At 51.2% G+C, this 19,118-nt stretch overlaps 2 protein-coding genes and 1 long non-coding RNA gene across 3 annotated transcripts; 2 read left to right on the top strand and 1 right to left on the bottom strand.

Moving 5' to 3' along the window:
• Nucleotides 1-727: 727 nt before the first annotated feature.
• Nucleotides 728-2,266, bottom strand: LOC612605 (EKC/KEOPS complex subunit LAGE3-like). The gene is made up of 3 exons (XM_038589357.1): nucleotides 2,055-2,266; nucleotides 1,309-1,437; nucleotides 728-1,080 (listed from the first exon to the last, which is right to left on the bottom strand). The coding sequence occupies exons 1-3, from the start codon at nucleotides 2,264-2,266 to the stop codon at nucleotides 936-938; spliced, it is 486 nt and encodes a 161-aa protein (XP_038445285.1). The 3' UTR covers nucleotides 728-935.
• LOC111094786 (sodium- and chloride-dependent creatine transporter 1-like) lies at nucleotides 2,265-4,369 on the top strand. The gene is made up of 4 exons (XM_038589356.1): nucleotides 2,265-2,464; nucleotides 2,676-2,760; nucleotides 3,012-3,150; nucleotides 3,268-4,369. The coding sequence occupies exons 1-4, from the start codon at nucleotides 2,265-2,267 to the stop codon at nucleotides 3,351-3,353; spliced, it is 510 nt and encodes a 169-aa protein (XP_038445284.1). The 3' UTR covers nucleotides 3,354-4,369.
• Nucleotides 4,370-11,487: 7,118 nt separating this feature from the next.
• LOC111094899 lies at nucleotides 11,488-17,319 on the top strand. Its single transcript, XR_005387136.1, has 3 exons — nucleotides 11,488-12,147; nucleotides 15,905-16,036; nucleotides 17,271-17,319. It is a non-coding gene; the product is annotated as an uncharacterized LOC111094899 (long non-coding RNA).
• The last annotated feature ends 1,799 nt before the right edge of the window (nucleotides 17,320-19,118 follow it).

Raw genomic sequence — 19,118 nt, 5'->3', positions numbered from 1 at the left:
GCCAGGGGGCCAGGAAATCCCCAAGTCGGGCGTGCGGTTGTTCCCCACGTTCCCAGCGCGCCGTTTCCTCGGGCAGGCGGCCAGCCTGGTGGGACGTGGGGAGAGCAGCCTAGCGGCGGGAGGGCGTGTTTCCGGAGGGCAAGCGTGCGCCGCGGACCGTGGACCGCGGACCGAGCGGCTCAAGACCAGGCAGGGGACCAACGCGGTGAACGCACCTCCTGGGTGCGGCGCGAGGACGCGAGCGTTCCCGCAGAGACCCCGGCCGCGAACCGCCTGGCGTCAGCGCCCGCAACGGGAGACCCGGAGCGCGACGGCGCTGGCGCTCTAAGGGCCCCTCGGGGCCCCCTGCGAGATCCCGGAGACCCGGGGTCGAGTCCCGAGTCGGGCTCCCCGCATGGGGCCTGCCTCTCCCGCCGCCTGTGGCCTTGCCGCTCTGCTTTTCAGGAAGCAGGAAATAAAGTCTTTAAAGAGCCCGTCCAGCTGTCGCCCGCCCGGTATATGGTGCGGTACCCGCACGGTGGGGGCGGGGGGGGGGGGGGAACCGGGAGAGCACTCCGGGACCCCGACAGCATTCAGTCCTGGACGTGGGGCTGCAGTTTCCCTTCCCCAGGCTGTCGCCAAGAACCTTGTGCTGGCGGCACGGGGCTCCCAGAACCTCCCGCCCCAGGGAGAGCAACGGCGAGGAAGCCTGGAGGCGCCGGAGCCGAGAAAAGAACCTCAGACCCGAAACAGTGAACTCGGCTTTATTTTCTGCAGCAACCAACAAGCAGGGCCCGCTCCCCCGAGGCCAGGGAAAGAACTAAGAACTCGAGGGCACCAGGAGGCACCCGGGGCCCGCTGCGGGGGAAAAACGTGGGGCTCTGATAGCGGGTCGGCAACGACGGCAGGTACCGACGACGGCCCGAGCCGCGCCTGCGGGGGCGGGGGGCGCGGCTTTAGGTGTCGGTTCTCTTTCCCCGGCCCAGGCTTCGCATTGGCGGGGACCCAAAGCCTCGAATGTTTCGCATCACCAGGGACAGCTGGTCCAGGAAGGCGTTCACGGAAATGCGGAAGAAGACCGGGTCCTCGGCAGTCCATCTACTGCAGGGCGGGCAAAGGAACAGGGGGGTTGGGGGTGAGCAGGGCCTCCGTGGGGGCCTGGGGAGACACAGACCGCCCGGCACCCGCGCCCCTCCCGTCCTTCCCCCGCCCAGCCCGTGCGCCCCTCCTCGTCCCCCCCCACCCCCCGCCCCCCGCCCCGGGATCCCCGCTCCTCCCCGTACCCCGCGCCCCGCCTCCGACCGCCGCTCCCCGCCTCGCAGCACTCACATGGCCAGGGCGCTGCCGTTCACCGTCAGCTCCTTCTGAACTAGTCCTCGGGGACGCTGGACATACGGTGCGAGGGACCTGCGCGCCATCTCCGCCTCCAGTGGTGTCCGGAAGGGCACCGTCAGCTTGCTGGGGGCGCGGTTAAGGCACCGTCCGCTGCTCAATCTCCGGGGGCCCGAGGCCTGCTCAGCCCTCGAGGCAGAGGGTCGCCCAGGCCGCCCCTGTCTCCTCCCAGGCCCCAAGCGGGCCCGTCCCCTCCCAGGCCCCAAGCGACCCCGTCCCCTCCTAGGCCCCAAGCAGCCCCGTCCCCTCCCAGGCCCCAAGCGGCCCGGTCCCCTCCTAGGCCCCAAGCGCCTCGTCCCCTGCTAGGCCCCAAGCGCCTCGTCCCCTGCTAGGCCCCAAGCGACCCCGTCCCCTCCTAGGCCCCAACCGCCTCGTCCCCTGCTAGGCCCCAACCGCCTCGTCCCCTCCTAGGCCCCAAGCGACTCCGTCCCCTCCTAGGCCCCAAGCGCCCCCGTCCCCTCCTAGGCCCCAACCGCCCCCGTCCCCTCCTAGGCCCCAACCGCCCCCGTCCCCTCCCAGGCCCCAACCGCCCCCGTCCCCTCCTAGGCCCCAACCTTGGCCCCTCAGGTCGCCTCTCCAGGCCGTTGGCCCCGCTGCCCCTCCCGCCCCCCCAGGGCGGCCGCCACGCCCCCAACCGACCCCGCCGCCGCCCGCGCCCAGGGCCCCCTCCGCGGAAAAGATACAACTCCAGCAATCGGCTCGGGGCGAACATGACCTCGGGCGGCACGTCCCAAGGGGCCCCGCGGGCTGCGGGGCAACCTCGGCCTGGGGAGGGGCCCCTGACCGCCTCGCCCTCCGCTCCCTCGGGGCGCGGGCCACCCTCGCCTTCACGGCTGCCCGCGCCGCCCTCCGCCCCGCCTGCCGCGCCGCCCTCGCCGTCCCCTGGGGCCTGCATGGCCGCCGCCGCCACTTACGCCCGCCTGCCCAGAGCCCCGCGCGAGGCCGCCCGCACTCCTCCTCGACGGCTCCGCCTCGCTCGCCCGCCCGCCCGCTCGCGAAGCCCCGCCCCTCGGCGCGCAAGGCCGCTGCGGGCACGCACGGCGCCCTGCGCACACGCCGCCCGCACGTCGCTGCTTCCCGCCAAGCCCGCGGGGTGGGGGGGGCGCAGATGCCGGATGGAACGCGTGGCCCGCGTCCCGAAGCGGCCGAGGCCTACCTCAGGAGGCCCCGCCTCTCGCCAGCTGACGTCACCCGCGCTCCCTGGGGCGCCTGCGCCGAGCCTGGCAGGAGCGGGGGGCGGGGGGGGTGGTAGGGACGGGGGGGGGGCTAGGGAGGCGGCTGGCACGTGACTCCGACCCGCCCAGCCCGCGCATGCGCCGCCGCCCCGCCTGGCCCCAGCCCGCTGATCACCTGCGCCGGGTCCTGGAGCATCTGGAGGCGGTCGGACAGGTACCCCCGACCCCCCCCCCCGTCCAGGCCCTGCCCGTCCCCCTGCCCCACCCCCGTGGGTCACCTGCGCGCCGCGGGGCTGCTGCTGCTGCTGCCCGAGCCGAGCACACAGCCTCCCCGGGAGGAGCCGAGGCCTCGAGGAGGACGGCGCGGCCGCCGGCCGGCCTCCCGCTGGACCTCGGAGCCCCCGGCCTGGTCCCCTGGCCATCCCGCCGGGCCGGGGCCCCCTCTGAGCCGCCCGCCCCCCGCAGATCGTGTACTTCACCGCTACCTTCCCCTACGTGGTCCTCGTCGTGCTGCTGGTGCGCGGAGTGCTGCTGCCCGGCGCCCTGGATGGCATCATCTACCATCTCAAGCCCGACTGGTCCAAGCTGGGGTCCCCGCTCGCAGGTGAGGGCACGTGCGCGCAACGGGAGGAGGGCGCGGCCGGGCCGCACAGCCCCTCGCACCCCTTCTCCGGCCTGTCTCCAGCTGTGGGCAGCCGCTCCGACCCGGGTTACCTTCCAGCCCGGCAGCGGTGCGTTGCGAGCACGGGGTGGGAGTTTCCGAAGAGAAGGATGGATCGTGCGCTGACGCCGTATCGCCTGCCGTGAGCCAGAACGCTGGGTCCTCCTCGGAGGCCGGCGACCGCCTCCTGTCCCTCTCCAGCCCGGGTTTATGCCTCGTGGAGGCTCTCAGCGGCGCTGACCAACTTTGCACGAAAAGGCAAGTCGGTCTCAGGACACACGGAGGGCGCCTGGGCGGCTCGGTTGAGCACCTGCCGTGGGGGCTCACGTCATGCTCGCGGGGGTTGCGATCCAGCCCCACGTGGGGTTCCCTGCTCACCACGGAGCCTGCCTCTCCCTCTCCCTCGGCAGCCCCTCCCGCTTGTGCGCTCGCTCGCTCGCGCTCTCCCCCTCTCTCTCTCTGTGTCAACTTGGCAAGTTAATCTTGGGGAAAAAAATTAAAGACACCTGCAACACGGAATGAGTACACAGGGACAGTCTAAAGCTGGAAACGTCGAGCATGCTCAAATTCCCTCTTTAAATCCCCGAGAAGTACACTCGACCCTTGCACAACAGAGCCGCCACCCCGCACCACAGAAGAATGCGTGTGACCCTCGACTCCCTCGAAACCTTACTACCAACAGGCTACCGGTGAGTGCGTGCCTCGCCGACGGCATAAACAGCTGAGTGACAGGCCTGCTGCGGGGTATGTATGCCACAGACTGCCTTCTGCCCAGGAGGTGAGCGGGGGAAGGGAAATGTGAATAAAACCAGAAACAGGAGAAAAAAACCTTAGTCCTAGGCTGTGTTTGTTGAAAACTTCAGCACAGGAGTGGGCCCCTCAGATTCAAACCTGTTTTGTTCAAGGGTCAAGTACAGGGAGGTTGATAACGGGAGCTCAGTGCTTTATAGACGCGCAGCGTCTTCGTCGAGGCCGTCGTCTGTAACTAGATCGTAATTGTGATCCTGACCTGCAGCCTCTCTACTTTGCTGATCGTCTTTCTCTTCTCCTCCTTGCTTTTCTTGCTTCTGGGACCTGTGTGACTCAACATGAAAATAATACGCCGGGCTTCCCTGGGTGGCTCAGCGGTTCGCCGCCTGCCTTCGGCCCGGGGCGTGGTCCTCGAGTCCCAGGATCGAGTCCCGCATCGGGCTCCCTGCATGGGGCCTGCTTCTCCCTCTGCCTGCGTCTCTGCCTGCGTCTCTGCCTGCTTCTCCCTCTGCCTGCGTCTCTGCCTGCGTCTCTGCCTCTCTCTGTGTGTGTCTCTCATGAATAAATAAATAAATTCATTTAGAAAATGAATAAATAAATGTAGAAACATAAGCATTTAGAGAAAAGTACAATGTGATCAATGTGAATGGTTGTGGAAAGGGAAGGAGGGACACTTGATGCCCATCGTGGGAATAAAGACACTGTCCAGAGCTGCACTGTCCTATATGGTGGCCGCTGGTCATCTGTGACTATTTACCTGTAATTAATTGAAATCAAAAATTGCTTTCCTTAACGACACTCGTGTGGTGTCGAGTGCTTAATAGCCATGTGTGGCTAGCGGCTTCTGGATCTCACAGAACATTTCCATCATCACAGGAAGTTCTCTTGTGCCGGGTGGTATGCATAAGACGGGACTACGTGGGTTATGTAAAGCTACAGTATTTTTTCAAAGATGTTCATTTTGTTGACACAGACACACACACAGAGTGCGCACAAGCAGGGGGAGCAGCAGGCAGAGGGAGAGGGAGCAGCAGGCCCCCACCAAACAAAGACCTGGGAGCACGGAGCCTGCTTCTCTCTCTGCCTCTACCATTCGGTGCTGTGATGAATAAATACATAATACCCTTAAAAATATACAAAGTGAAAGCCACCCTGTCATCTGGAAAATTTTAAATACCGCCTTAAACGTCGATTCAAAGAATATATCCAGGAGAAAACTTGAGAGTATCTAGAAAATGACAAGGATAACACAATGGCTTCAAAGACCTGTCGGGCTCCCTGCTTCGGGCCTGCTCCTCCCTCTGCCTGTGTCTCAGCCTCTCTCTCTGTCTCTCATGAATAAATAAATAAAATCTTTCCAAAAAAGCCCAGGAAAAACATGTATATAGCCTTACCTACTTGTGTGAATGAGCCAGAAAATATGAAAATGAATAAAGTATCCACTGCAAATCATGAGGACACAGGCCAGAAATAAGCCAAAGAATAACTAGGGAAGGAAACATGCAATAAAAATGCAGGAGTCAGTTAATCAGGAAAATAACACAACTGATAAATTTGAGAAGTGGTACGATTTCACTTGTATGTGGAATGTAAAAAAAACGAAATAAAGCACAAACACTTAGGATACAGAGAACGATCTGGTGCTTCACAGACCACCAGCGAGTGGGAGGATAAGTAAAATAGGGGAAGGAGATTAAGAGGTACAAAACTTCCAGTTTTAAAATAAATAAGACCCAGGGATGCAATGTACACCATAGGGAATGTACTCAATTATATACTTTTTAAATATTTTATTTATTTATTCATGATAGACATAGAGAGAGAGAGAGAGGCAGAGACACAGGCAGAGGGAGCAGCCGGCTCCATGCACCGGGAGCCCGACGTGGGACTCGACCCGGGGGCTCCATGATCGGGCCCTGAGCCAAAGGCAGGCGCCGAACCGCTGAGCCACCCAGGGATCCCAGTCAGTTGTATCTTAACAACTTTGCGTGGTGACAGGTGGTAGCTAGACCCATCCTGGTGGTCGCCTCCTACGTATAAAACTGTTGAATCCCTGTGCCGTGCATCGGAAACTAACATAGTACTGTACGTCAGCTACGCCTCGATAAAAAAATAAAACGTGACCAAGAGGGATTGACTGGGGAGTGTAAGGATGGTTCCGTGTTAGAAAATCTGTGGAAATCATACACCATTTTAATCGATCTAAAGTGAAGAACCACGTGATCATTTCTCCACAGACGTTACAGAAGCCTCCAACAAGATCGAATGTCCTTTTTTGCTTTATAAAAAGGAAAAAAAACATTGATATAGTCAGACGAGGGGAATTCTTACTTTACATTACGTATTTCTACCAACAGTTCAGAATCCAAAGAGCAGGAGGAGCATCTCCATTGAAGTCTGGAGCAAAACACACATACTGCGTATGACCACTATGATTCCACGCGATTATCGTGTCAAGTAGAAAATTAAACCAGGCACGGAGAAAAGACGTAAGTAGAAATATCTAACAGAAGGAGGTACAGTAATCATCATTTCAGGATGCTATGACTGCCTGCCTGACGACACACGGTGATCCTACTGGAGAACATTACAAATAAGAGCACTCAGCAAAGTGGCCCCGTGGAAGTACAAAGCTAAGAGCCTCCCTAAATAAAGCGGTAACTAGTAAGGGTCAGCAGGGCCCCGTGTCCCGGGACGGTAAAGCCCATGACACACTCCGGAATGAACTCACCACGAAAACGTGCAGGAGAAACTCTTTGGGAACTTACTAAGGGAGCCAGGAAAAAAAAAAAAAAAAAAAAAAAAAGGGACAAAATAATTTCCATCCGTTTTACTGAACCCAGTCCTATCCCACATATGATCGTTGGGCCGTGTATAGTCAGTAAGAGTATTAACGAGGTATTTTGCATTCCAGTCACGGTGTTTTCCTAATTCCGCGTGCACTTGACACCTACACCCTCCCCCCGTTGAGTGTGCTCAACAGCCACTTGGGGTTCGGGATACCCCGTGGGGCAGTGCCGCTGTGGGGGTGCGGCGACCGCAGACCCGGTGCTGCGGGGCGGCCCAGTGTACGTTCCTCTGTGACGGTGACATCGTCTGTCACTACGACCATGTGTGTATTTGTAGAACACAAAGCACACGTGCGCGAGTTTATCCCAGAGGCTTTGCGACGGGTCCCTCAGCACGAAGGCTCTAGGATCTTGGCCAGTGTGGGTGGGAAGGTGTATGGGTCGACCTCCTCCCCCGGGGTCGGACCTCCCCGTACCGCCCTGCTGTCTGCATCGGGGAAAGTGGTAGTTTCTTTCGATGCACGTTTCTTTATTAACCGCCCTGAGTTTTTTCATAGTTGACTAACAAGTCATTCTGTTCCTCCCTCTCTGAGAATTGTCTTGTCATCCTTTTGGTTCGCTTTGTTTTTGTATCCTCATGGCTTGGATATTTGAACCCTTTATAATGAGCTTTTACAATTAATAGGATATTAGTGTTTTGTTATACAGATGGCAGATGTTTCTTCAATTGCCTCTTTATTCATAGGTCGGTACGCACCAGGTTTGACGTGTGATCCCTTCCGTTGCCTGTTTGATGCAGAGGTTTCCCTTCGTCTTGAGTGTGTATTGTCAATAGAATATCTTTAAAAAGTTTCCTGTCTTATATTTACCTCTTCTTATCCGCCTAAGAATAATTTTGCTGTGAAAAGCTGACAGGATTTTTGCTTTTTCCCCCAGCATCACGTGTTAGATGACACCTGCCTGCTGATTTGGTCTTCTGGACGAGGTATGTTTGTGAACCTTCTATTGTTTCCTGAATTGTAATCTGTATGTCGATTTGTCCCTCAAAGCCTCTCTGTTTAAATTATTTTACTTTTGGGATCCCTGGGTGGCGCAGCGGTTTAGCGCCTGCCTTTGGCCCGGGGCGTGATCCTGGAGACCCGGGATCGAATCCCACGTCGGGCCCCCGGTGCATGGAGCCTGCTTCTCCCTCTGCCTGTGTCTCTGCTTCTCTCTCTCTCTCTCTGTGTGACTATCATAAATAAATAGAAATTAAAAAAAATTAGAAAAAAGTAAATTATTTTACTTTTGTAAAAAAGATTTTATGTATTTACCTATGAGAGACACAGAGAGAGGCAGAGAGAGGCAGAGACCAGGCAGAGGGAGAAGCAGGCTCCACGCAGGGAGCCCGACGTGGGACTCGATCCCCGGACTCCAGGGTCACACCCTGGGCAAAGGCAGGCGCCAAACCGCTGAGCCACTCAGGGATCCCCTCCTTGCGAGTTCCCGATCTTAACAGGGAAGCTTTTAATTTCTCACCATTCAGTAGGATGTTAACCGTCGATTGCTTTACAGATGTTCCTTATCGAGCTTAGGAAGTTACCTTCTAGTCCTAGTTTGCTGAGCACGTTTCGATCGAGAGTAGGGGTTGAATTATGCCAAACCCTTTTCTGGTATCTTGATCAGATTATATAATTTGTCTTTTTTAGCCTATTGATGTGATAGAGCATGTTAACTGATCTTCACACGTTGCGCCATCCTTGCACGCATGGGATAAATTTCACTTCGTAGTGATGCGTAGTTCGTCGGATACGTTATTGGATTTGATTTGATAATAGTTTCTTTTTCTTAAAGATTTTTATTTATTTATTCATGAGAGACAGAGAGAGAGAGAAAGAGAGGCAGAGACCCAGTTAGAGGGAGAAGCAGGCTCCATGCAAGGCGCCCGACGAGGGACTCGATCCCGAGACCCCAGGACCACGCCCCGGGCCGAAGGCAGGTGCCAAATCGCTGAGCCGCCCGGGGATCCCCCTCGATTTGATAAAATTTTCTTGAGGACTTTTGCATCTGTGTTGGCGAGAGAGAGAGCGGTCTGTAGCTTTCTTACACTGTGTCTGTTTGGTTTTGGTGTTAGGGTAACGCTGGCCTCGTAGAGTGGCTTCGGAAGTATTTCCTGCGCTTCTGTCTTCTGGAAGAGATTGTAGAGAATTGGTATAATTTCTTCCTTCCGTATTTGGTACGATTTTCCGGTGAAACTATCCTGGCCTTGCGTGTTCTCCTTTGGAAGGGTTTTAATTACGGACTCATTATCTCTAATACATCTAGGCCTTTGCGCATTTGCTACATCGTCTTGCGTGGCTCTTAGCACGTTGTGTCTTTGAAGAATTTACTCCATTTCGCCTAGGTTGTCAGATAGGATTGTTGGTGGGATTGGATTAATATCCTTGTAATGACTGTAGGTTCCATGGTGTGCCGTATGCATTCTTTTATAGGCACAACGTAGTTCTTGCGCTTTATATCCAACGTGATCCTCCTAAGTATTTCATTGGAATAATTTATGTACACCAAAAACATTGTACATGTATTCACACACATATTTCCATGCTATTTTATATTCACTGCATTTCTTCTACGTATTGATTTAGATGTACTCTTTGTATTGTCCCATTGTATATTGTATATTGTCCCATTCGACTCCTTTTCCCGTCATTCATTCAACGTAGCTCTCCCACCTATCGCCTTTATACACATTAAAGCCCCGTGACACGATTATTCCTTTTGCTTTAAAGGTCTGTGTGGTTAAATATTTTAAGGTGATTAATCTGTTTGTTTTTATGTTATATAATTATGTGTTAGCAATATATAAAAACAAGCCATATTAATAAACAATCAAGTATGCATATTAAAAATCATTTTCATTTTTAATTTTTTGCGGTTTAAGATCATTTTATTGAGGGGCGAGAAGTAGGGAGAGGTGGGGGGCAGCTACACACCCCGCCAGCCCCACCAGGGGGAACAGACCTCCTCCCCGTCCCCCCTGCCCCTCACGTGGCTCCCCTTATACTATGGGGGGACTTTGTGCAAACTCTGCCCCGGGGGGCAGTGGAGGGGGTGTGTGACATGGCAGCGACTGGGGCTGGCAGCAGTGCTACCAGGCACTGGGGGGCTTGAAGGGCTCCAAGGGGGGGGGGGGCAGAGAAGGTGCTGACCTTGTCCGCCCCCCTCCCACCTCGTGGGGTAGCAGCGGCAGCTTCACAGTGTGGAAGTCTTTCATTTCTCTTTCATTTCTCATAGTGGTAATAATTGGTGTCTTTTTAAAAAAATCTTTGTTAGCCTACCTAGAGACTTAGCGTTTTTTTTCCTCGTTTGCCTCTCCTGAGGCTTATTTGCCTGGCTTTACTGATCCTTTGAAGCAGCTTTTGTTTTTCCTCTTTTCTGTTTTCAAGTTTCATTGAGCTCTCCTCTAATTCTTATAATTCTTGGCTTTTGCCTACTTTGCATTTAATTTGCTCTTCTTGGGGATCCCTGGGTGCCTCAGCGGTTTGTTGCCTGCCTTCGGCCCGGGGCGGGATCCTGGAGTCCCGGGATCGAGTCCCGTGTCGGGCTCCCTGCATGGAGCCTGCTTCTCCCTCTGCCTGTGTCTCTGCCTCTCTCGCTCTCTTTCTATCATGAATAATTAAATAACTAAATCTTAAAAAAAAATAATTTGTTCTTCTTTTCCTACTTTCCTAAGGAGGAAACTTAGATTGATCTTAGATCTTTCTTTTTAATGCATGTATTCCATGAGATATATTTCTCTCTAGGCATCAATCTTGCTGCATTCTACAAATTTTGAAAAGTCGTATTTTTATTTTCATTTAGTTAAAAATACCTCGGCATTTCTTTTGAGATTTTTTTCGATCCCTGTGTTTTTTCAATAACATTAAATCTCCAAGTATAGTGGGACTTTTACTGTTCTCTTTTTGTACTGACTTGTAGTTTAATTCTGTTATGGTCTGAGAGCACATACCCTATCGTTTCTATTAATTTAAATTTACGTTTTGTTTTATGGTGCGGATCGTGACTAAAGTGTTTTTTTTTTTTTCCTCAAATATTTTATTTATTCCTGAGAGACACAGAGAGAAAGGCAGAGGCATAGAGAGGGAGAAGCAGGCTCCATGCAGGGAGCCTGATGTGGGACTCGATCTCGGGACTCCAGGATCACGCCTCGGGCCGAAGGCAGGCGCTGAACCGCTGAGCCCCTGGGATCCCCTGTTTCTATTCTTTTAAATTTCAAGTTGTGTCTTATGGTGCAGAACGTGACTAATGTTTTTCTTTTCTCAAATATTTTATCTCTTCCTGAGAGACACAGAGGGAAAGGCAGAGGCATAGAGAGGGAGAAGCAGGCTCCCCGCGAGGATTGAGGATCGCGATGTGGGACCTCACGCCAGGACCCCGGGATCAAGACCTGAGCCAAAGGCAGACGCTCAACCACTGAGCCCCCGAGGCGGCCCAGAAGCCAACATTTTTCTGCAAAAGAGAGGGAGATTGATTTGGGGGGAGGCAGGGATTCTGGATTTTTTTTTTATAAGTCCATATTTTATTTTTTTTATTTTTATTTATTTATGATAGTCACAGAGAGAGAGAGAGAGAGAGAGAGAGAGAGAGAGAGAGAGGCAGAGACACAGGCAGAGGGAGAAGCAGGCTCCATGCACCGGGAGCCCGACGTGGGACTCGATCCCGGGTCTCCAGGATCGCGCCCTGGGCCAAAGGCAGGCGCCAAACCGCTGCGCCACCCAGGGATCCCCGATTCTGGATTTTTTATATCATGCTCCGTTCAGTTGTTGATTACACATAACTTTTTCAGTCATTCCCGTTGTGGGTTTTTTTGTTTTTTCGTGATATTTTTTGCCACAGATTTATCATGTGTTTATATACTTTTTTATATATATATTTTTTATCATTTGTTTATGATCAAATACTGAATACTTTTATTCATTCATGGCTTCTGGCTTTGGTATTATACCTAAAAGTTCTCCATCAGTGTGTTCATATTCATGGTTTCATATTATCTACTTAATTGTATGCTTTTAATCCTCCCCCCCGATTGAAACACCTCTGATTCTCTTGGGAATTTAGTATTCGATAATAAGCAAGGTCAAGACCAGCTTTCTGTTTCTTCTCAGTTGAGTGACCCAAATAATTTCACTACTGTTCTTTACGTACTCTTTCCAGATTGGTTCCACTCTGGCTTCTGACTCTTAATTTTAACCTTTTTCTCCAGTCACGTCTCTGGGTCGGGGTGGACCCTTATGACACAACTGCTGATGTCCTGGCTAACGAACCCTACCTTCCCACGAGGACTCGGGACTTGTGTTGGATTCTGGGCATGAACTCTGCAGCCACCTATCTTCACATTTTTGGCCGTATCCTCTGCTACCTGGTAGAGTAATGTTCTTCGTTCCCTAACCGTGTGATGTGCTGTCATTTAGAGCGCTGGGTAAATGTGTCATAGGGGGATCTTGTGGTTCCAGCGAAGTCATGAACAAAATAACCTGAAAACTCCTCCATCGGTCTCACCAGAACTGCATCTCTGTACATATCTGCATGTGTATAACATTTTTCAAACATGAAATTCGTAGACACGTTACTTATAATAGTCAAAAGCATGAAAACTCCAGAAGCACTAGAATGGATGAAAAAAAGCTGTGGTGTAGTCATGTGATGGAATATCATACATGAATGAAAACGTAAAAACCAGAGCCATGTGCAGCGGGAAACATGTGCCTTAGAGACATACCATGAGCAGAGGAGACCAGGCACTAGAGAAACCATCCTATATAACTGCATTTTTATAACCTTCAAAACCAAGCAAAAACTACTTGCCGGGTGTCATTAAAAGCCAGGTTGGCCACTTCTGGGAGCAGAGCGGGAGCAGTTACTGGGGAAGGGGCGCAGGTGACTCCCGGGGTACTGGTATTGATTCGAATGGTTTGGTTTCTTGATTGCTGCCGGGGTTCGGTGGCGATATGTAGAGCTCTACGTATAGGGTTTGTGCACTTTTCTATATGAATGTTACGCCACCAAAAAACGGTATGGAGAGGAAAAGTAGTAAAGGTGTAGGAATTATAATCATAAAGGAGAATGTCAATGTTATTTTGCCCGATAATGTGGAAACAACATCATCAAGCTCATTGAGAGGGAAGGTGGAAAGACTGTGGAGCGTCGTATTATAGATATCCTGGTTGCCTCATATTTTGGAGCCGGGTGGAGGAGTTTAGGTGTCATTTAAAGCCACTTTATCATGCAATCGAGGTATAACTGTATGTAAATGTACAAAGAGGGGAACCTGGGTGGCTCAGAGGTTGGACGTCTGCCTTAGGCGAGGGCGTGATCCCGGGGTCCCGGGATCGAGTCCCGCATCGGGCTCCCCGCAAAGGGTCTGCTCCTCCCTCTGCCTGTGTCTCTGCCTCTCTCTGTGTCTCTCATGAAGAAATAATTAAAATCTTAAAAAAAAAAAAAAAACAGGAAAGAACATGTATAGCCTTACCTACTTGTGTGAATGAGCCAGAAAATATGAAAATGAATAAAGTATCCACTGCAAATCATGAGGACACAGGCCAGAAATAAGCTGAAGAATAACTAGGGAAGGAAACATGCAATATAAATGCAGGAGTCAGTTAATCAGGAAAATAACACAACTGATAAATTTGAGAAGTGGTTCTTAAAAAAAAAAAAAAAAAAAAAAAAAGGTGATCCGTCAGCTAAGATACTCATCCAAAGGGGAGAAAGAAAGCCCCAATACACGCAACAAGACAAGAAAGTCAGTAGACGAGCACAGAGTTAGAGGAACTGGTGTGGAATCAGACAGTAGTTACTCGACTGCATGTCAATCCGATTGGGGAACGGTCAAAGGTCTGTCCTCCCGCGGAGGCATAAATGACCGACACTGCCACGAGGAAAGGGAAACTGTAAAACAGTAAAGACTGGTTTGATGCTATTATTTTATGATTTTCTTTTATTTATTTATTCGAGAGAGAAAGCGAGAGAGAGAGCATGAGCAGGGAGAAAGGCAGAGGAAGGGCGAGAAACAGACTCCCCAGCGAGCTCGGGGCCCGACGTGGGGCTCGACCCAGGACCCGGGATCGGGCCCTGAGCTGAAGGCAGAGGCTTCACCGAGCGGGCCACCGGGCGCCCCCCTCATCGGTTGTTACAAAAGAAATAGGAAATGTGGTTCAAAAGCAGCTGCTGTAAAAAGTACTGGGTCGGGGCCCCTGGGCGGCTCAGTGGGTTCAGCGTCTGCCTTCCGCCCAGGTCACGATCCCGGGGGCCTGAGTCGGGCGCCCTGCTCAGCAGGAGCTCGGCGTCTCCCTGTCCCTCTGCTCCTCCTCCTGCTCGCGTTCTCTCTCTCAAGTGAACAAATAACGTCTTCTTTCTAAAAAAGTACTAGGTCAGCTGACTTTAGAGGGCAATTCAAGCAAATCTTTAAGACGCAGACCACTCCGGTGCTATGTTAAAGTAGTCCACGGCATTAAAAGAGTTACAACTTCCATATGCTGCTTATGGAGGATCGATGCCCCTGGAGAGAGCACAGACGATGAAGCTATGAATGATTCTTACGACTATCGGTGCGCAACTGCTAAATGGAATTATGCCAAACAGGATGTAGTAGCTCATTTAAATCCTTGAGATATGGGGGCGGGGGGGGATGCCAATGGCACAGCGGCTGTGGAAAACAGCATGGAGAGTCCTCAAGAAATTACAAGTAGAACCACCGTAGGATCCAGCCATTCCACCTCTGTGTACTTAGGGAAGACAGTAAGGGCACTAAATCAGGGGCACCTGGCTGGCTGCGCTGGCGGAATGTGCAACTCTGGATCTCGAGCCTGTGGGTTCAAGCCCCCACACTGGGTGTCAAGATGACTGAAAAAACAAACTCTTAAAAGAAGCCACTAATTCAGATAGATCTGTGCCCTCCTGTGTTCACCGGAGCACTGTTCACAATAACAGCCAAGGCATGGAAAGAGCCTCAGTGTCCACCAAGACATGAGTGGGTAAAGAGCTCCCTCTCTCTCCCCTCTCTCTCTCTCTCTCTCTCTCTCTCTCTCTCTCACACACACACACACACACACACACACACGAATGTTACTCAGCCATCACAAAAGAATGAGGGCCGCCTGGGTGGCTCAGGTCGTGATCCCGGGTCCCGGGATCGAGTCCCGCGTCCGGCTCCCTGCACGGAGCCTGCTTCTCCCCCTGCCTGCGTCTCTGCCTCTGTCTCTGTGTCTCTCATGAGTACAAACATAAAACCTTAAAAGTAGGATGAGATCTTTTTCCATTTGCAGCAACATGGATGGACCTAGAGGGCCTTCTGCTACGTGAAATAACTCGCACAGAGAAACACAGATATCGTACGATTTCACTTGTATGTGGAATGTAAAAAACGAAATAAAGCACAAACACTTAGGATACAGAGAACGATCTGGTGCTTCACAGACCACCAGCGAGTGGGAGGATAAGTAAAATAGGGGAAGGAGATTAAGAGGTACAAAACTTCCAGTTTTAAAATAAATAAGACCCAGGGATGCAATGTACACCATAGGGAATGTACTCAATTATATACTTTTTAAATATTTTATTTATTTATTCATGATAGACATAGAGAGAGAGAGAGAGGCAGAGACACAGGCAGAGGGAGCAGCCGGCTCCATGCACCGGGAGCCCGACGTGGGACTCGACCCGGGGGCTCCATGATCGGGCCCTGAGCCAAAGGCAGGCGCCGAACCGCTGAGCCACCCAGGGATCCCAGTCAGTTGTATCTTAACAACTTTGCGTGGTGACAGGTGGTAGCTAGACCCATCCTGGTGGTCGCCTCCTACGTATAAAACTGTTGAATCCCTGTGCCGTGCATCGGAAACTAACATAGTACTGTACGTCAGCTACGCCTCGATAAAAAAATAAAACGTGACCAAGAGGGATTGACTGGGGAGTGTAAGGATGGTTCCGTGTTAGAAAATCTGTGGAAATCATACACCATTTTAATCGATCTAAAGTGAAGAACCACGTGATCATTTCTCCACAGACGTTACAGAAGCCTCCAACAAGATCGAATGTCCTTTTTGCTTTATAAAAAGGAAAAAAACATTGATATAGTCAGACGAGGGGAATTCTTACTTTACATTACGTATTTCTACCAACAGTTCAGAATCCAAAGAGCAGGAGGAGCATCTCCATTGAAGTCTGGAGCAAAACACACATACTGCGTATGACCACTATGATTCCACGCGATTATCGTGTCAAGTAGAAAATTAAACCAGGCACGGAGAAAAGACGTAAGTAGAAATATCTAACAGAAGGAGGTACAGTAATCATCATTTCAGGATGCTATGACTGCCTGCCTGACGACACACGGTGATCCTACTGGAGAACATTACAAATAAGAGCACTCAGCAAAGTGGCCCCGTGGAAGTACAAAGCTAAGAGCCTCCCTAAATAAAGCGGTAACTAGTAAGGGTCAGCAGGGCCCCGTGTCCCGGGACGGTAAAGCCCATGACACACTCCGGAATGAACTCACCACGAAAACGTGCAGGAGAAACTCTTTGGGAACTTACTAAGGGAGCCAGGAAAAAAAAAAAAAAAAAAAAAAAGGGACAAAATAATTTCCATCCGTTTTACTGAACCCAGTCCTATCCCACATATGATCGTTGGGCCGTGTATAGTCAGTAAGAGTATTAACGAGGTATTTTGCATTCCAGTCACGGTGTTTTCCTAATTCCGCGTGCACTTGACACCTACACCCTCCCCCCGTTGAGTGTGCTCAACAGCCACTTGGGGTTCGGGATACCCCGTGGGGCAGTGCCGCTGTGGGGGTGCGGCGACCGCAGACCCGGTGCTGCGGGGCGGCCCAGTGTACGTTCCTCTGTGACGGTGACATCGTCTGTCACTACGACCATGTGTGTATTTGTAGAACACAAAGCACACGTGCGCGAGTTTATCCCAGAGGCTTTGCGACGGGTCCCTCAGCACGAAGGCTCTAGGATCTTGGCCAGTGTGGGTGGGAAGGTGTATGGGTCGACCTCCTCCCCCGGGGTCGGACCTCCCCGTACCGCCCTGCTGTCTGCATCGGGGAAAGTGGTAGTTTCTTTCGATGCACGTTTCTTTATTAACCGCCCTGAGTTTTTTCATAGTTGACTAACAAGTCATTCTGTTCCTCCCTCTCTGAGAATTGTCTTGTCATCCTTTTGGTTCGCTTTGTTTTTGTATCCTCATGGCTTGGATATTTGAACCCTTTATAATGAGCTTTTACAATTAATAGGATATTAGTGTTTTGTTATACAGATGGCAGATGTTTCTTCAATTGCCTCTTTATTCATAGGTCGGTACGCACCAGGTTTGACGTGTGATCCCTTCCGTTGCCTGTTTGATGCAGAGGTTTCCCTTCGTCTTGAGTGTGTATTGTCAATAGAATATCTTTAAAAAGTTTCCTGTCTTATATTTACCTCTTCTTATCCGCCTAAGAATAATTTTGCTGTGAAAAGCTGACAGGATTTTTGCTTTTTTCCCCAGCATCACGTGTTAGATGACACCTGCCTGCTGATTTGGTCTTCTGGACGAGGTATGTTTGTGAACCTTCTGTTGTTTCCTGAATTGTAATCTGTATGTCGATTTGTCCCTCAAAGCCTCTCTGTTTAAATCATTTTACTTTTGGGATCCCTGGGTGGCGCAGCGGTTTAGCGCCTGCCTTTGGCCCGGGGCGTGATCCTGGAGACCCGGGATCGAATCCCACGTCGGGCCCCCGGTGCATGGAGCCTGCTTCTCCCTCTGCCTGTGTCTCTGCTTCTCTCTCTCTCTCTGTGTGACTATCATAAATAAATAGAAATTTTAAAAAAATTAGAAAAAAGTAAATTATTTTACTTTTGTAAAAAAAGATTTTATGTATTTACCTATGAGAGACACAGAGAGAGGCAGAGACCAGGCAGAGGGAGAAGCAGGCTCCACGCAGGGAGCCCGACGTGGGACTCGATCCCCGGACTCCAGGGTCACACCCTGGGCAAAGGCAGGCGCCAAACCGCTGAGCCACTCAGGGATCCCCTCCTTGCGAGTTCCCGATCTTAACAGGGAAGCTTTTAATTTCTCACCATTCAGTAGGATGTTAACCGTCGATTGCTTTACAGATGTTCCTTATGGAGCTTAGGAAGTTACCTTCTAGTCCTAGTTTGCTGAGCACGTTTCGATCGAGAGTAGGGGTTGAATTATGCCAAACCCTTTTCTGGTATCTTGATCAGATTATATAATTTGTCTTTTTTAGCCTATTGATGTGATAGAGCATGTTAACTGATCTTCACACGTTGCGCCATCCTTGCACGCATGGGATAAATTTCACTTCGTAGTGATGCGTAGTTCGTCGGATACGTTATTGGATTTGATTTGATAATAGTTTCTTTTTCTTAAAGATTTTTATTTATTTATTCATGAGAGACAGAGAGAGAGAGAAAGAGAGGCAGAGACCCAGTTAGAGGGAGAAGCAGGCTCCATGCAAGGCGCCCGACGAGGGACTCGATCCCGAGACCCCAGGACCACGCCCCGGGCCGAAGGCAGGTGCCAAATCGCTGAGCCGCCCGGGGATCCCCCTCGATTTGATAAAATTTTCTTGAGGACTTTTGCATCTGTGTTGGCGAGAGAGAGCGGTCTGTAGCTTTCTTACACTGTGTCTGTTTGGTTTTGGTGTTAGGGTAACGCTGGCCTCGTAGAGTGGCTTCGGAAGTATTTCCTGCGCTTCTGTCTTCTGGAAGAGATTGTAGAGAATTGGTATAATTTCTTCCTTCCGTATTTGGTACGATTTTCCGGTGAAACTATCCTGGCCTTGCGTGTTCTCCTTTGGAAGGGTTTTAATTACGGACTCATTATCTCTAATACATCTAGGCCTTTGCGCATTTGCTACATCGTCTTGCGTGGCTCTTAGCACGTTGTGTCTTTGAAGAATTTACTCCATTTCGCCTAGGTTGTCAGATAGGATTGTTGGTGGGATTGGATTAATATCCTTGTAATGACTGTAGGTTCCATGGTGTGCCGTATGCATTCTTTTATAGGCACAACGTAGTTCTTGCGCTTTATATCCAACGTGATCCTCCTAAGTATTTCATTGGAATAATTTATGTACACCAAAAACATTGTACATGTATTCACACACATATTTCCATGCTATTTTATATTCACTGCATTTCTTCTACGTATTGATTTAGATGTACTCTTTGTATTGTCCCATTGTATATTGTATATTGTCCCATTCGACTCCTTTTCCCGTCATTCATTCAACGTAGCTCTCCCACCTATCGCCTTTATACACATTAAAGCCCCGTGACACGATTATTCCTTTTGCTTTAAAGGTCTGTGTGGTTAAATATTTTAAGGTGA

The sequence above is a fragment of the Canis lupus genome, unplaced genomic scaffold (genome assembly GCF_011100685.1).
Source record: "Canis lupus familiaris isolate Mischka breed German Shepherd unplaced genomic scaffold, alternate assembly UU_Cfam_GSD_1.0 chrUn_S1899H2098, whole genome shotgun sequence".
In the NCBI taxonomy this organism is placed as follows: Eukaryota; Metazoa; Chordata; class Mammalia; order Carnivora; family Canidae; genus Canis; species Canis lupus.
Note: the sequence above shows the minus strand (reverse complement) of the source record. Positions and strands in the feature narration are given on the sequence as shown.

Bases quoted from the DNA above. Each gene is read 5' to 3' on its own strand.
- LOC612605 (XM_038589357.1), bottom strand. From the start codon at position 2,266: ATGCAGGCCCCAGGGGACGGCGAGGGCGGCGCGGCAGGCGGGGCGGAG. The intron at 1,438-2,054 runs GTATCTTTTCCG...CCGCGCCCCCAG, and splicing joins CCGAGCCGATTGCTGGAGTT to CAAGCTGACGGTGCCCTTCC. The intron at 1,081-1,308 runs GTGAGTGCTGCG...CCCGCCCTGCAG, and splicing joins AACGGCAGCGCCCTGGCCAT to TAGATGGACTGCCGAGGACC.
- LOC111094786 (XM_038589356.1), top strand. From the start codon at position 2,265: ATGGCCGCCGCCGCCACTTACGCCCGCCTGCCCAGAGCCCCGCGCGAG. The intron at 2,465-2,675 runs GTGGGGGGGGCG...CGACCCGCCCAG, and splicing joins CTTCCCGCCAAGCCCGCGGG to CCCGCGCATGCGCCGCCGCC. The intron at 2,761-3,011 runs GTACCCCCGACC...CGCCCCCCGCAG, and splicing joins ATCTGGAGGCGGTCGGACAG to ATCGTGTACTTCACCGCTAC.